General features: G+C 48.6%; 1 protein-coding gene across 4 annotated transcripts in view; it reads left to right on the forward strand.

Moving 5' to 3' along the window:
* Positions 1–12189, forward strand: part of Wwc1 (WW and C2 domain containing 1) — a 142937-nt gene extending 130748 nt beyond the window's left edge. For all 4 annotated transcript variants that reach the window (XM_046421352.2, XM_046421353.2, XM_046421354.2 and 1 more), the window contains 4 exons: positions 3947–4039; positions 7658–7891; positions 9720–9841; positions 11419–12189. In XM_046421352.2, the coding sequence (XP_046277308.1) occupies positions 3947–4039; positions 7658–7891; positions 9720–9841; positions 11419–11485 (516 nt within the window). In that variant the 3' untranslated portion in view covers positions 11486–12189. The remainder of the gene's footprint in view (positions 1–3946; positions 4040–7657; positions 7892–9719; positions 9842–11418) is intronic.
* Positions 12190–16886: the final 4697 nt, after the last annotated feature.

Below are 16886 nucleotides of genomic sequence, written 5' to 3' on the forward strand. Positions count from 1 at the left end.
GCCTTTCTTGGCAATGCCGTATATTTTTCCTTCTTTGCTGCTGAATCTTACTGAAGGGTACAAGAAATCGCAGGCTACAACATCCTGCGTATTTTCCTGTCATTTATCTTCAAACTCTTTAGGCATGGAGTACATCTCCCCAGGAACAACAGGTAGCAAGTTCACCCTCTGTTTTGCATACACAAAATGAGCATCGACAAACTCCCAACAGAGAGTGTTAGGGAGGTGCCCCCACCTACCTCCACGGCACCACCAGCTCCATGCTTTCTAGTCTCTGACTGACAGCACGTCACTTCCTACCACCAAGGCAACAGACTGAGCAGAATATGTAGGGGAAATTTTTTGAAATTAGGTAGTTCACATATGTAATGTGAGGCTATATAACCAGCCTGAGAAGTCAGGTAGGAACAAGGCAGACTAGACCACAGGTAAAAGTATTCCATGAAGCCAACCAGGGGAGGATAATATAATGCGCTGCAGGACGTGGCCCAGCCAGTCTTACTGCCGCTTCTGGAATTCAATACATTAGTCCTCCCTTATCTGCAGTTTTGCTTTTTGTAGTTTCACTTATTCACAATCAGCCTCAGTCTGAAAACTTTACATAGAAAGCTCCAGAGGTAACTTATACGTTTTTAAATTGCATATGATTCAGAGCAGCATGATGAAATCTCAAGCCACCCTACTCTATTCCAGTTGGGACAAGAATCAGCCCTTTCCAGCGTATCCATGCTGTATACACTACCCTCTCCCATGAGTCTCTTAGTAGCCATCTCTGTTACCAGTTCAACTGTCAGCTACTGTAGTGTTTATGTTTAAGAAACCCTTATTTGACTTCATAATGGCCCTAAAATGCAAGAGTAGTGTTGCTGGCCATTAAGAATGGACGAAGGAAAGCTGTGAACTGCTTCCTTCGGTGAAAAGGTGAACATTCCCTTCTTAATAAGGAAAGGAAGATTGTTGTATTCTGAGATTGCTAAATCTTACAGTAAATTATTGTTAATGTCTTGTTGTGCTTAATTTATACATGAACTCTTATCACAGGTATGTAGGTGTAAGAAAGATGTTGTCTATATAGGGCTTAGTACTACCCGTGACTTTCAGGCATCCATGATGGGTCTTGGAATAGATCCCCAAGGTGGGGGGGACTGCTGTGCTGAAGCCTCCCCAGTTTTCTGTCCCCACTGGCCACCTCTAGTTGCTGCTATTGCCACTGCCACTGCTCCTCACTAATGGCCTTTCCCTGAGATACTGACAAGCATGCTGTGTGTAGCGGGAGAGAGGACCTTGTTTAAATTTGAATGGCACAATAACACAGAATTGGGTCCAGCGACCCAGGCTGTGATTCAGGACTTAAGGTAGGGTGCATCCAGGTGACAGCTTAGTCCTGTCCTCCTTCTCACTGGAAGGGAAGCTATGAAAGCAAGGCTTGGGGCTTGGGGAGAGTGCTGTTTCCCACTGAGAATCATGAGGTGGATTTGCCCACCCACAGAATGGGATTTCAAATGCTCATCGACAACACCTCTCCTTCCCCTGCAAAAAAAAAAAAAAAAAAAAACTAATCTTACAAATCTCCCTGCAAGGCCTGTTGTGTCCACCTCATTTAATAGATGTCAAAGTACTTTGGTCCAGGGCACACAGGTGCTGAGTACAAAGCCCAGCACCTGTAGGCTTTCTATCACCCAGAGCCACCGCCTGAGGAGCTTCCAGTTGTGAGCAGCCCCTTCTCCTAGCCCATGTCACACCTTTGTACAATAAGTGTTACCTCCTGGGTGGTTTCTTTCTTGGCTCCTCAGCATGTCCTATGTCCCATGGTTAGGTTCCCTGGCTTGGGGTCACACCTAACTTTGAAGTCCCCTAGGATAGGGATAGTGGATTACAGGTCTCTACGACACCCAGGTGTTTATCAGCTGTACTTTCCCATTTGCTGGTTGACCCACTTTGACCAGTGGATCCAGTCCCTCCAAAATTCTCATCCCTGAACAGTCTCCCTGTGACTTCAAATTACTGTCCCTCTCTCTACTTCAGTTTCCCTAGCTGTAAATGGAAGTAATAATGAGGCAGTGATATCCTCAGCCATGTATGAGATGAATGAATATTAAATATATTAAATATTAATATTAATGAATATTAAAATATCTGGTAATAGCTATGCATGGTGGTGGACGCCTATAATCTCAGTGACTCAGGAGGCTGAGGCAAGAGGATCGTAAATTCAAAGCCAGCCTCAGCAACTTAGTGAGGTCCTAAGCAAGCAGGCAAGGTCCTGTCTCAAAATAAAAAATTAAAAGGACTGAGGATGTAGCTCAGTGGTAGAGTATCCCTGGGTTCAATCCCCAGTGCCCAGAAAAAGAAATCTGGAAATAAGAGAAAGAAAAGTTCAAGAATTTAATGTAGCTTTCCCCTCTCTTTTACAACACGATCCTTGAAACATCAGCAGTCACAACTGAAGGGTCAATTATCTGATACCCATTTCTGGTGGTATGACATATATTCTTCCAATGCTGTGTTCGACTTGCCTAGTGTGGGATATAGTCCCCTTCTGGAACCGCACGCAGCCATTCCATCCCTGTGAATCTACCCCAGCTGTTGAGACCATCTCCTTCCATCTGCACACTGGTTTCATTCCTGAGTCCTACATGCAGCTGGGGCCAGAAGTGGCATGACCCTGGCATTTCCAGTAGGCCTTGAGCTCTTGGTTTGAAGAGCTCTGGCTTGTGACCTGTAAAAGCATCTTTCTCTTCTGGACCATCATTGGCTTAGTTTGAGGATTAAGTGGAACTGTAGGTGAAGCCCCTGGTGCTTGGTAGGTGCTTATCCAAGTGGCCATCATCGGTGTTAGCATCTGCCATCCTGTTTCTGGTTGTGGTTGAGGCTCTGTCTGGCACAATACCGGTTTCACCAGTTGCATCCTTAAAGTTGCGATGTTCGTCAACTCAGCAGGACTATTAATGCCACTATCATTAGTAATAATCAATAACCACAAATATGAAAACACCAGAGGCTACTCTAGAGAGGCCTGCCACCGAGAACTGACAGCTGCCAGACAGACAGACAGATAGGTGCAGTAGCCTGGCCTGGGCCAGCCCTGGCGACTGTGGAAACAGCTTGGGAAAGGAGCCCCACCTGCTCTCACCTCCTGTCAACAGTCCTCTCTGGTTCTTGGGAGGGGGGATGACACCCTCAGTAGAAAAGCATCCCTTCTGGACCAGACACCTGATTTCTGACCATGAATGAGAATCCGAGCCCTGTGTGGGAGTGGAAGTGACTAAGGCACTGGGGGATCCTGCAGGAGGAGAATTATGATCAGCTTAACCCTTCCAGCCCCTGTCTGCCTACCACTCCAGGCTTTGCCTTGGAGCTTGGCTTTTTATTTGTGTTTGTGGGGAGTTGGTTTGCAGTGCTGGGGGTGGAACCCAGGGCCTGCAGCATGCTAGGCAAGCACTCAGACTGAGCTACACCCCAAGCCTTCAGATGTCAGCATTGATAGCGGCTCTATTTGAGCCAGCTAAGATGGGTTCTGTGGCTGACAGGGAAGAGGTGATGCAAATAGCCCTTTGTGTCACAAGTCAAGGGGACAGGATGTCCTACGGCGACGCTGATGTTGTCAAACCCTGCTGGGTGTTCATCAGCTCACCAATCTGAGGCACAGTCTGTGCCCTTGTTTGTAAAGTGTGATGCTCCCATCACAGTGGCTGTCGCAGGACTCTCTCATTCCGCGTCATGCAGAGAGCAGCAAGCATCATGCACAAATGCTCAGTGAGTGTTTGTGGGGTGCTGGTTTGCAAATAAAGAAAAGGGAGGCCACAGCGAGCTCAGAATAGGCAACGGGGTGTTTGCACGAGGAGAGGGAGGATGGGGCAGAGTGGACGACCGAACATCCCTGCAGGCCCCAGCACTCCTTCCAGAGTGTGCTCTGACCATGCTTGACTTCCCTTTTCTCTGGCAGCTGAATCGGAGCGACAGTGACAGCTCCACTCTCTCCAAAAAGCCACCTTTTGTGCGAAACTCCCTGGAGCGGCGCAGCGTCAGGATGAAGCGGGTAAGAGCCACCAGAAGCTATTTGTGTGTCCACTCCGCCTTTATTTCCAGAAGGCCTGCATCCTGCCCACACGTGCCCTCTTGAGTGGCCATTTCTCCTTGGCCACTGGCTCGAAGGGCATTGTCCTCACAGGGTGGTGGCATTTGCAAATGGAAGTTTGGGAGCAATGAGGCCTGTGTAGCACTGGAGAAAGAGCCCAAGGGTGACCATAGCCTTATGACTGGGACAGATGGGTGAGACCAGGGGTATGTGTGCTTGACCACCAGGGTGGAAATCAAAGTCACTAGGAACCAACCCAGATGTCATGGTCACCTGGTCTGATAGAATCATGCTCAGCACCTCCTGGAATCAGGTGGGAACAGGGAAGAGGCCCCAGTGCAACTGGGCTGAAAGATTAGGGGGTGGCATTCAGAAAAGGAGGGACCCCTTCTTAGGACTCTGACCACAGGACTGCAGGAGATGCTCCTCCTTGGGCTTTCAACATGGCTGGGAAGCACCTCTGTCTGGTGCGTTTGCAGAACCAGAAGAAACCCAGGAGCCCGAAGGTCAGAAAGAGATTAAAGAAAGAGCCAGAGAGGAGAGCAGACCTCACCCTGAGGCCCGGAAGGCCCTCTACCTCTCCTACAGGCCTGCCAGTGGACAGCCAGAAACAGGAGTGGGTCCGGGGCTGGGCTGTGACTCTGGCACAGCACTGGCCTAACATGCATGAGGCCCTAGGCTCCGTCCCCAGCACTGCACACGCAAAAATGTGGTCCTTTCATTGCCTAGTGCCACCTTTCTCCCTGTCCCCAGAAAGTCTACAGAGACAGCAGAGAGGGCAGAAGAGGGAAAGCAGTCAGAGAAGGTGTGAGAGAAAGGCAGGGTGGCACTGTGGATGTGGCCTCAGGTGACAGGCTACCTTTCCACCCGGTGGATCTGCTGTCGCAGATCCTGTTCACTATGAAGATTCCAAGCCCACACTCACCGTCAATCTAAGTCATTAGACTGGGAATGACATTTTCAGCTGTGTGAGGGATCCAGCCCTTCCTGCAGAAACATTGCTGCGCAACTCCTACCTGACCCCCTGCTCCTACCACTCCCTTCCAGGCAGGCCCTACAGATCCTGCCCTTAGCCAGGGGATGGCCCACTCAGGGGCTCCCCAGTGGTGGGTCTGAGCCCATAAGAACAGCAGAGTCCAGAGGCTGGGCTCAGGTCTTGGGTCCATGCTTCTCCTTGCTGCCTGAACTGTGCCTCTGTGGCAGCCCAACCAGGCAAGACTGGACATTGGTGATAGCAAAGCACAACGGCTGCTCTGAGAACTTGAGCCGCATAGATCACTCAGCCTGGCTCCTTTGGGACCCCCTCACTTATAAGCACAGACCAGATAATGTTCACCCTAGAGAAGCATTCTAGAACCTCTGCATGGAGCTAATTTATGTTCCTGAAACTGCTTGTCAACCCTGCAAGGTGAGGAGAGGTCTTCTAGTTAGTGTTTCTTATACCATATCTCAAACCCCTTTACTGGTCATTGTGTCTATTTTGTAAGGCTATATAACAAGTTACCACAAACTTACCAGCCTAAAATAATACATATTTATGACCTCAGTTTCTGTGGGTCAGGAGTTGGGCCACAAGTTAGCTGAGTCCTCTGCTCAGGGTCTCAGCAGGCTGAAGTATAGGTGTTGATTGCATCCTGATCTGGAGATTTGACCAGGGAAAGGGCTGCTTTCAAGCTCCTTCAAGTTGTTGGCAGAATCAGTTCCTTGTTTCCCTACTAGCTGCAGTCCACAGGCCCCCTCTCAATTCCTGGAAGTCACTCTTAGGTCTTTGCCATGTGACCCTCTCTGTAACATGCATCACTTCTTCAAGGCCAGCAGAGTCACCCAGCCAGGAAGAGCTCAATCCATCTTTTAAGGGCTCACCTGATAAGGTCAGGCCCATCAGGGATAATCTGCCTTTTGATTAACTCAAAGTCAACTGATTAGTCACCCAGTGACATATCCCATCACATCCACGCTGAAGGGAAAGAGATTATATAGGGCAAGTATATTAAGGTTGGAAATACTGGGAGCCATCTGAGGATTCTGCCTCTTACAGCCATTTAGTCATTCTTTAGTTTTGATGGAGGGAGAATTGATGATTGTGTTAATCAAGATCTTCTGCATACAGATGGCGAAAGAACCCAACTCTAATGCACCTTAAAAACAAACGAGGGAATTTACTGTCCCATTTAATGGAAAAGTCCAGGCTGGGTATCGTAGTTAGGTTTCTGCTGCTGGGACAAAATAGCTGGACTTTTAACTTGAAAATAGGAAAGGTTTATTTGGGGTTACACTTTCAGAGGTTTCAACCCATGGTCACTTGGCCCTATTGCTTTTGGACCTGTGACAGCACAGTACATCATGCAGGGACGTGTGGCAGAGAAGGCTGCTTACCTCATGGCAGCCCAGAAGCAAAAGGGAGAGGTAGGGAAGGGCTGGGGTCTCCATATCCCCCTGAAGGGCACACTGCCAGCGACCTCAGGTCCTTCCACTCAGCCCACCTCTCGAAGGTTCTGTCATCTCCCAATAGCAGCACAGGCTGGTGACCAACCCTTCAGCCTATGGGACTTTAGGGGACATTTAAGAACCAAACAGTAACACTGGGGAAGTGTCTTAGTGGTTGAGGCTTGCCTAGAACATGCAGGGCTCTGGGTTCCATCCCCAGTGCCACAAAAAACAAAAACAAAAAGAAAGAAAGGAAAATCTGTGCCACGAATCTAGCTTCAGGCTTGGATTAATCCAGCAATTGAAACAATGTCGTCAGACTTCATTTCCCCTGAATTATCACTGCTCCTACCAGATAGCTCAGTTCTTAAGCAGGATCACCCCATATGATGGTAAAGATGACCATGTTATATCAGTTCCAGGTATATCTTGCTGCCTTTGCAACCCTCTGTGTAAAGAAGTTGCCTTTGTTCCAAGAGGTTGAGCAAAGTGTCAGCAGTGATTATTATTGGCTGGGCTTAGACAGCATACTCACCCCTGCACTGAGATCCTGATTGACCAGGTTCAGGTGACATCCCTGTCCCTGGTATGCCCACAAACCAGATAGACTGGATGTGGCAGAGGAGGAAAGCCTTAAGGAAAGAGGAGGGCCCTGGGGATGAACCCAGGACTGCAGAAACACTAGAGGGCCATAGATAGAGGCATACAGGTGGGAAGACCCGACTTCTGCTCCAGGGGATCAGGCCTGCATGGAGGAAACCACTGCAGAACAGGACAGGGGCCAGCATCCATTAGCCAGGTATAAATGTTGAGGCTTGAAGTGACTCATTGTACAGTGAGTGGGTGGGGCCTGCGATCACCACAGGGGACAGGCTCAGCTTGACTTCAGCTCTGTGATTTAACCACCGTGAGCCTCATCTGTAGTGCAGATCCTAAGAGTTGGGTTGTGAAGATGAGATGGGACAACGGACATAAATCCCCAAACTTGATGCCAGGGACACAGTAGATGCCCAACAAGCATAAGCCGCATAGCCGGAGCATCTATCAGGGCTCCAAAGGAGGACAAGGGAGGGATCTGGGGTTCTGGGGGAGCGCCACGCGCCTCGCTGGGGGGGAGTCAGCTGGTAACTGGTAACACCCACCACCCCACAGCCTTCCTCTGGGAAATCCCTGCGCACTGAGCGCCTGATCCGCACCTCGCTGGACCTTGAGCTGGACCTGCAGGCAACGCGAACCTGGCACAGCCAACTGACTCAGGAGATTTCGGTGCTGCGGGAGCTCAAGGAGCGGCTGGAGCAAGCCAAGAGCCGCGGGGAGAAGGAGCTGCCACAGTGGCTGCGCGAGGACGAGCGCTTCCGCCTGCTGCTGAGGATGCTAGAGAAGAGGGTGAGTGCCGTCTCCAGGGGTCCCAAGACACCCACTCAAGGTCCATTAGGTCCAAGAACCCTTCATTCCGATCCGCAAAGGAACCCAGGTATCCTTTTGCCCACTACTGAGGCGGCCACGAGGCATGTTGGGGGGCTGACTCGTTTGTGTGAGTCCTTAGGACTGATGCGTTCCCTTGCCTGACCTCCTTGCTCATGCACATCCGGAACCTAATCCAAGCCCGACATGTGCTTCAACATGGCAAAGCTGGGACCCTGACCATGGCTGCCCAGGCAGGCAGTCCCAGCGAGCAGCCCCACTGCCCCACACTCCGCTACGGAGATGAGAGCTGATCTGCCGGGCTCTGGGCTGACAAGATGCCCTAGAGTTCCCGCCTGGGTGAGGGGGTTTCCTGCTGTAGTGAGTGAAAGGAATTTCCAGTTGATTGTGGAAAAAGAATCAAAGGGCGGCAGTAGCACACAGTGGGGTTTATGTGGGCTGCGCTCTCGGCAGGTTTTACATGCAGGCAAAGCCCCTCATAGCCTGAGAATTCCAAAGGCGCTGCGGACTGCTACCCGGTGGGACAGTGCAAGGAAACCCCCAATGAGTAGGAGACTTACACATCTAGATGATGTCCCCTCAGCAACACAATGAACAGTCTGGGAGTCAGAGAATTCCAAAGTGCAGGAGCCGTTCAGGATCTCTCAGAGCTCCGGACTCATCTCATCCATGTTTAGCAGATGTTCCCTTCGGTTTCGCAGGTCTTGCAAAGCAGGAAGGTTCCAAGTGGCTAAAAGACCTGCTTGCTTACTTGAGCTGTATGTAAAATAATTAGGTGAGAACTTGAGTTGGGCACCACCAGACTTCTAGGCCAGCAGATTCCAGACTATCATGAAGAAATAAACAGGATAGGACCAATATACAGAGACCATATTTGACTTGCTTATAATAAATAATACCTGCTACTCTCTCTGCTTGCCACCACAGCAAGAAAGACCTTGCTGCTTCCCTCTTCACACAGCCAGACAAATGGGGTCTACCTGGATCATCTCACCGGCCATCAGCCAAAATCCTAGCTCTCGGTACAAGCAGTGATATCTTAGGGCAGTAAGATGATGCTGTACTTCTTCCATCTGGACTAGTCCAAGAGCTTCAAACTGACTGGCAACTCAAAAATGTTTGTTTCTTCCCTATTAGTAATATATTATAATATATTTATAAATGGGGTTATAAGAAGAGCATGGAGGATGGGAATATAAAGTTAGAAAGCTTTAAGGAGGAGAAGGAAGTAAATATATCCCAAACCTAATGTAACCTAATTGTAGTTACTGTTACCTTTGAGCTTCCTGGTAGTCATAGCAAAAACAGATGAGAAAACAGGCACATATATGCCCTGCCTTAAGAAAACACAATATAAGAAAACTTGTGCTTTCAAATAGTAAAAACAGTACATCTATTACTTCTTCTAACAACCCATTTAAATGATGGCTTCCTTGACCAAAACTCTTTGTGCCATGTTTTCAAGGGTATGACATGAGGAAAGTGTGTTGCTCTCCATGGCCTCTTTCTCAAATGCCCTCACGTAGGTTTATATCAGTAAAAGGATCATAAAGGACCTACAGCACTTATGCATGACAGCATGACTTGGAATCGGGTTTTCACCTTGTTTCACTTATTTGATGTTAAAGAAATTTCTTGACATGCCTAAGCCTCAGTTTCCTGGTTGGTAAATAGAAGGAATTACAAAATTTACCCCCCGGGGTGGCCTGAGGATTAGATGAGGCAGCACACATTTCTAGAGGCCAGGAGGCCTCCACTACCTCAAGGCCTTGCTTGCTTCACCCCCCAGATGGACCGCACAGAGCACAAGGGTGAGCTGCAGACAGACAAGATGATGAGGGCGGCCGCGAAGGATGTGCACAGGCTGCGCGGCCAAAGCTGTAAGGAGCCCCCAGAAGTACAGTCATTCAGGTAAGTCAGCGGCCCTCACCAGCCCTGGCCTCCTTCCCCGGCCTCGCTGCACTAGTCCCCTGCATGGGTCTCTAGCAGAGCTGTAGCGCGTGCTGTGACAGATGTTCATCCTCTGTCAAGCGTCGCTGCCTGTCTGGGCTTCTCGGTACTCTTCCCCCGCCTGTCTTTATCTGTCCCCACACAACTCCAGCTAATTCGCTAGATCCTCTTGTTCATGAACGCGCCACCTGCTCCAGGCCCCCCCCCCCAGCATTTCCATCACTGGTGATTGCCCGGGATTGGCTGAATGATGAGTCAGCCTGGGGGGTGTAGCTGCCCACCCCGAAGGGCCTCCCTGCCCTGCCCTGCCTGCTGCCTGCCTGCTGCCTGCCAGGATCTCAGGGATCCACTTTCTGGCCACACTGGACTCAGGCATATCAGAGGAGCCCCTAAATGACATTTGGCTTGGGCTTTCTACCCACAAAGGACCTTGGGTTTCGACTTCTGTTGTCTTTTCCAGACAAAGCACATGTATTTGTGTATGTACTAAAGAGATCCCTTTGTGGAATATAAATATCTAAAATATTCTATAATTTATTTAACTATGTTTGGGTGTCTCTCAAATTTTTAACAAATGGAGAATCTGAAACAAAGAAATGCTGGAAGTCACCCTAAGACCTTTTTCTTTCTCTTGCCGTATGGGGCATTGGACTTGGGACCTCACACGTGCTACCTGAGTGCTCTACTCCTGACCTGCATCCCCAGCCCTTTTCCCTACTTTACATTGAGACGGGGTCTCATGGATTTGGGTCAGGCTAGACTCGTAATATGTGCCCCTCAGGTAGCTGGAATTATAGGTGTGTATCACTGAGCCCAGGTCCAAGTGCCCTTTTAAACTCGGAGATGCCTCTGATTTGTATGGTTGGTCATACAATAGTGTCCCCTAAAGCAGTGGTTTGCAAACAGGGATTTTTATTTATTTATTTATTTATTTTGGTACCAGGGGCACTTAACTACTGAGCTACATCCCCAACCCTTTTTATTTAAGAGACAGGGTCTCCTTGAGTTGCTGAGGGCCTTGCTAAGTTGCTGAAGCTGGCTTTGAACTCATGATCCTCTGGCCTCAGCCTCCTGAGCCAGGTGCACCACTGCACCCAAGCATTCAGGGATGATTTTATAGCCCCTCCGCTCCCTACAAGGGACATTTGATTTGGCAGTGTCCTTTTTTTTTTGAGACAGGATATCACTATGTTATGCAGGCTAGTCTCAAACTCTGTGGGCTCAAAGAGTCCTCCCAGCTCAGCCTGCAGAGTAGGTGGAACTACGGGTGTGCACCACCATGCCCATTATCCACACATTTTTGATTATCCCACCTGGAACCCTGGAAAGCTACTGATAACTCATGGTTAGAGGCCAAGGACGTTGCTAAACATCCTACAACATCTAGGGCAGCCCCCCCCCCCCCCGCGAAGATGCAGGTGTAGCCCAGTGGTAGTGTGGGTGCTAACAGGCACGAGGCACCAAAGAGAAAGAATGATCCTGGACCGAACATCTCTCAAGAGACCCCAAGCCCCACCCTAAGGGATGCCTCTTTACAGGGAGAAGATGGCGTTTTTCACCCGGCCTCGGATGAACATCCCAGCTCTCTCCGCAGATGATGTCTAATCACCAGAAAAGTATTCCTTTTGTCCCTCTGACCACGCTGTGAATGTTGACTGTGGCTAAAGTTATTTATGTGGTGTTATATGAAGGTACTGAGTCACAAGTCCTCTAGCTCTTGTTGGTTTGAAGATGAACCGATTTTTTTAGTTTGGGTTTTATTGTTATTATTAAAAAAAAAAAATACAAAAAAAAACAGCATTAAAAATGACAAGATTGTATAGTTTGTATATTTAGGAATGTATTTTTGGGAAAGAAAATTTAAATGAACTAAAGCAGTGTTAAGTTACTGCTCTTCCTAAAAATCTAGATTTTTTTTTTCCTTTTTTTGTACAGTCACACCTTTTAGAGGTTTTCCTGCAATAAAAAGTCATGTTTGAGGGACGATAATCCTGAAAGGACGTCCTACAGATGACACAGCACAGCTAACCTTTCCTAGTTAACATATTTTGTATAATATTAAAAAAAAATGCAAAGACACCGTTTTGGGGATTGAGAGGTGCATCCATGAATCTTCATGAGCTGTGACGTCTTTTATGTGGCCGCCTGACTGCGGTGGGCAGCGCAGAGCTGGCCGAGCATCCAGCCCAGGCTGGCGATGGGCCACACTGCTCTCAGATGCCCCGTGAAGCCACTGATGGGAGTGAGGGAGGGCTGCGGAGAACTCCATCCAGTTGTGTCTCCATCAATAAAGTGGCCTTTGAGAAGAATCTCCTCCCTCTTGCTTTTTCTCTGCCATCCCTCCCGTCTGTGTTTCCCTGATTTTGGACTCTCTCTTTCTTCTCATTTCCTCCTCTCTCATCCCCAGTCTGGGGGAGGAAGGGGATTTTTTTTTTTCTTCTTTTGCCCACTCTGCTTATGTGCTCATTAGATTAAAATTCCCGATCGAGAGGGCAGTGTTCTCTATGCCTGCTCTCTCCTGTGGAGTCCCACCCCCCACCTTTAGAGGTAACTTTGCAGCTTCTTCCTGCGAGTGTTAATCCACATCACCCCCAGATTCAGTGCTGTGGGTCCTGGAGTGCACGGGTGGTATTGTGCAAGAAGCCAGGCCAGCGTTCTCTGGGGGAGTCACATCAGGAATGCCCTCGTGGGCCCTCATGTTCACAGGGCTCCACTTTCCAGAAGCGACTGCAGTGAGTCAGAAATCAGCTGTGGACAGACAAACAGCAACCACTACAGACTCTCGTCCCCCTTGCTCTCCCTGATGTCATCCTGAGCAGCTTCTCTAGAAGTATGTTGCACCAAGCCAGATCAGAAGCACGTGGGTAGCCGGGTAAAAATGGAGGCTCTTGGTGCTCAGTGATAGTGCCCTTGCCCAGCATATGCAAGGCCCTGGGTTCAATTTCCAACACTGTAAAAAGAAGAAATGGTGCCGACTCTCGGCAGGCACCATGGTACATGCCTACAACCCCAGCTGCTCAGGCGCCTGAGACAGGAGGATGGCTTGAGCCCAGAAGCTTGCGGCCAACCTGGGCAACATTGCAAGAAAAAAAAAAAATTTTAAATGAAGACTCTTGGATCCCTCTCTGGACCCACAGAACCACCCTCAGTCACACTGGCATGGGCCCACACACCAGCATTTTACACGTATTCTCTTTTGAGTATGTGTTGGCGGGGGGTGGTTAGAGATGGACCCCAAGGCCTCATGTGTGTTGGGCAAGTGCTTTACATCTCAAACTACATCCCAACCCCCACTGCAAGTCCTACACAGAGCACAGGGTTTTGTTTTTAGTTCTGTTGGTTGGTTGGGTTTTTTGGTGGTGCTAGGGATTAAAGCCAGAGCCTTGCACATACGAGGCAAGTGCTGTACCATTGAGATGCACCCAACCCTAAGGTGCAGTTTTGAGGGACCCACTAATATAAATTGAATGAATTCCAGACAGAGATGGAGCTAAAAAGGCGAGGCTGGCCTTCTGCTGGTGAGCCCCACCAGGAATGCCGATGTGCACGGCTTCTCCAGGAAGGGGGGATGCTGGGGGCCTACGGGGGGAGAGGAGCCCCCTTCACCTGCCGCTGAGGCTCTTCCCCTCTCTCCCGGCTCCTTGCCTGGCTGTTTCTTACATATACTGCACCTCCACGGACATGGAATCACTTTCTTACCCATGTGGCTTCAAGGGCTTTCAATAGATAGGAACTACGGTTTGAATGTGGTCTGAATGTGTCCTCTGGGAGATGTTTGTCTCCCAGTGTGCAGTGTTGAGGTGGTGGAACCTTTAAGACATAGTTTTGCCTTGTGAAAGGTAACGAGGCCAGGGCCCTGCGGCCTCAGAGGGGATGAGTGCTCATCTCGTGGACTGAATTCATTCCTGAGAATGGGTCGTTGTCAAAGGAGCCTGGCACCTTCCCCGAACACTCTTCTGAGTGCACCACTTGCCCCTCACACAAGCTCCCCCACATGTTCCCACCATCATGGTGCCACCTGCTCTTGAACATCCAGGACTGCAAGCTAACTAAAAACTCTTTTCTTTATCAAGTATCCAGTCTCAGGTATTTTGTTATAGCAACAGAAAATAAACTAAGACAGAAGGTCTCCCTGGGTAGTATCCAGTTTATCACCACCAACCTGGGCTTCCTTCTTCCCCATGGCTTCATAGCTCAAAACACATTAGGCTTTGATGTATTTACTCTCCTTCCATGGAATTCTATCCCACATGTTAAAGGTTGATGTCATTGTTTCCACATATGACTACCAACATCATCCCTAAGTTAATTGTAGTAGGTCATGGAGCATAAGGATTGTGTCTCATGCTTTTCTGTGACTCATTAAGCTACATCTGGTCATGGTTCCAGCTTCATGGGGCAAACAGGATTAGAGAGGGAGGCCAACCTGCAGAGAGAAGCAGGGGCAGAGGTGGGTTGGAGTGGAGGCATCCTGGGGAATGGGCTGAATCCACTGATAGCAGCTCCTTGCACTATCTGTAGTCCTTTTGGTGAGCTGAGTCAAGAGAACCTGACCAAAACATTCAAGGTCATGAGATAAAATTGCCTCTCAGTTGTACCTTCTTCCATGTTCGGCCCTCCCAACCACGGTCAGCCCCTCCCACCCCCTCTACATCAGGGAAGCAGAGCTCAAACACCTTCCTGGTGTGTGGGAAAAGCTATGTGGAACCGCTTCTGCCACCAGAAGTGTGTCTTGGTGTCGCATCGTTGAATGGAGGAGCCAGACCACCTCTGTGGAAGTCAGAAGGTCTCCTTTGAGCCATGGTGTTGAAATCTATACACGGTTCCCTGGCAAGTCACCAACACTTTAGGTTGTTTGCAAAGAGAGAAATTAAAGGATAAAGAAAAAAAAAAAAACATCTACTTGGAATCGCGCATGAATCTTCTCCAGAACCTTCAGGAAACAAGCCCAGAAATGTCAAGGTTGAGCTGCTTAAGGTGACACAGATAATAAATGGCCAGACACCAGGATACAAATCCTGACTTCTAGCAAAATCTCCATTCTGTTCCAGCTGCAGTCTCTGCTCCATGGTGGATTGCCACGTCACATGAAGCCTTCATTGTAGGAACTTAGAACTTCTGATTTTGAAAATTATGGAATCCTGTTGTTCTCTGTGTGCTCAGGGAGGAAGTCAGGACACTGCAAAAGGACACTCTGCAAACCTCATTGCATCTGGGTGCCAGTGGTTTGCCTTTTGAACTATGGATCCTTTGTGATATTCACCCTGATAGTCTTTGTGCTTCCTGCCTCCCGAGAAGGCTGATGGATTCTTCTAGGTGCCGGACATGGAGACACGTGCCTGTTGTCCCTCCATTCAGGAGGATGAAGCTGGATGACTGCTTGAGCCCTTGAGTTTGAGACCAGCCTGGGCAACATAGAAAGACGCCATGCAAAAAAAAAAAAAAAAAATTCTTCCAGCTTACTGTCCCCTTGTCAGGCAGGCTGCAGCCGTGCTGGCCTTCCTCTGCCTCCTTCCCTTTGGAGGCTTGCAGTTCCAGTTCCTTCTGTCTGCTCTTCTCCACCATTCTCACACGCCCGCCCATCTCCACCCATCAGATCTCAGCTCAGACCTCACCCCTAGGGGGAGCCCTCTCCACCTTGGGCACCCTAGTCTCAGCTTCCTGTTCTAGAACCTGGCTTGTCTACTCCAGGGCATGGTGGGCAGTGACTGGGAACATCCTTCCTCGCCGTCCTGACTCCAGAATGCAAGTGCTTACCACGGGGACTTGGATGCCTTGTTTTCAGAGGGGCCTTGATAAAGATGGCAAAATGAATCAAACAAATGAGATGAAGAGTCTGCCTGAAGGTTCGGTCTCTAACCTCTGTCATTACTACTCAGGAAGCCGCCAAGGTTGTAAGGGCAATTGGGGGACTGAAGGCTGTTCTTGGCAGGTGCCAGTCCCTTGGATCCAGCTTCGCACAGAATCCTTGCCCCCAAACATGCGTAACCCTCCAGCATAAACAGGAGGTGGTGATTGGACAATTAAAACCACAACATTTAGATCCTTTGAATTTAGTTAGATTACTCAGAAATCAATCAATTCTTGTAACAATTAGTTTATTATTATTAAGTACTGGGGATTGAAGCCAGGGGTGCTTCATCATTGAGACACACCCCCAGCCACCTTTTCATTTTTTTTTTTTTATTTTGAGACAGGAGCTCCCTAAGTTACTGAGGCTGGCCTCGAATTTGCAGTCTTCCTGCCTCAGCCTACCAAGTTACTGGGATCTGGCCAGTTTTATTATTTTAAGCACTAATGCATGCTATAGCAAATCCCAATGATTAACAAAAGCTGTAGTAGCAAATCTTTCCACTCACTACAGACCTAGACACTGTACTTTCAGATCAAGTTTACCTATTTTTAATTCCTTTATACTTATAATAGGTAGGTGCTATTACAATCATCCCTGTTTTACAGTTGAGGAAACTGGCTCAAAAAGGTTAAATTACCTGCCCCACAGTGTTGGTAAGTGACAGAAAAAGGATTAAACTCATGTTTTCTAAGACACATCAGGATAGGGGCAAGTCCACTTCACCCTTCTGTCTCCACCCATCTAGGTCCCTCCCTGAAGCCATCCTATATTGCCAGTTTCTTCCACATCCTTCCAAAGAGGCCATGCATATATAATTTCAGATGTGTGTGGGGGGGTTCACCTAAAAACTATAATAAACACTCCTACTCATTTTCTCAATATCAGGAACTCTCCTCATCTTTTTTAATAACAACAGTCTGCTGAATAGATGAGCTATAAGTTAATCAAAGGGCACTTAGGTTGTAGATAATCACTTGCTTTTTCAAACAATGTCCTTTGCCTCCTTTTACCCATACATCCTTTCACACCTGTATGAATGTATCTGTAGATAAATTACTTCACCCTTTTTTTCCCCCAGTAGTGGGTATTGAATGAACCCAGGGCCTCACACATGCTAGGCAACTGCTCCACCACTGAACTACACCCCAGGCT

The sequence above is a fragment of the Marmota monax genome, unplaced genomic scaffold, assembly GCF_021218885.2.
Source record: "Marmota monax isolate L192 unplaced genomic scaffold, Marmota_monax_Labrador192_F-V1.1 WCK01_AAM20220418_F8-fsc00084, whole genome shotgun sequence".
NCBI classification, from domain to species: Eukaryota; Metazoa; Chordata; class Mammalia; order Rodentia; family Sciuridae; genus Marmota; species Marmota monax.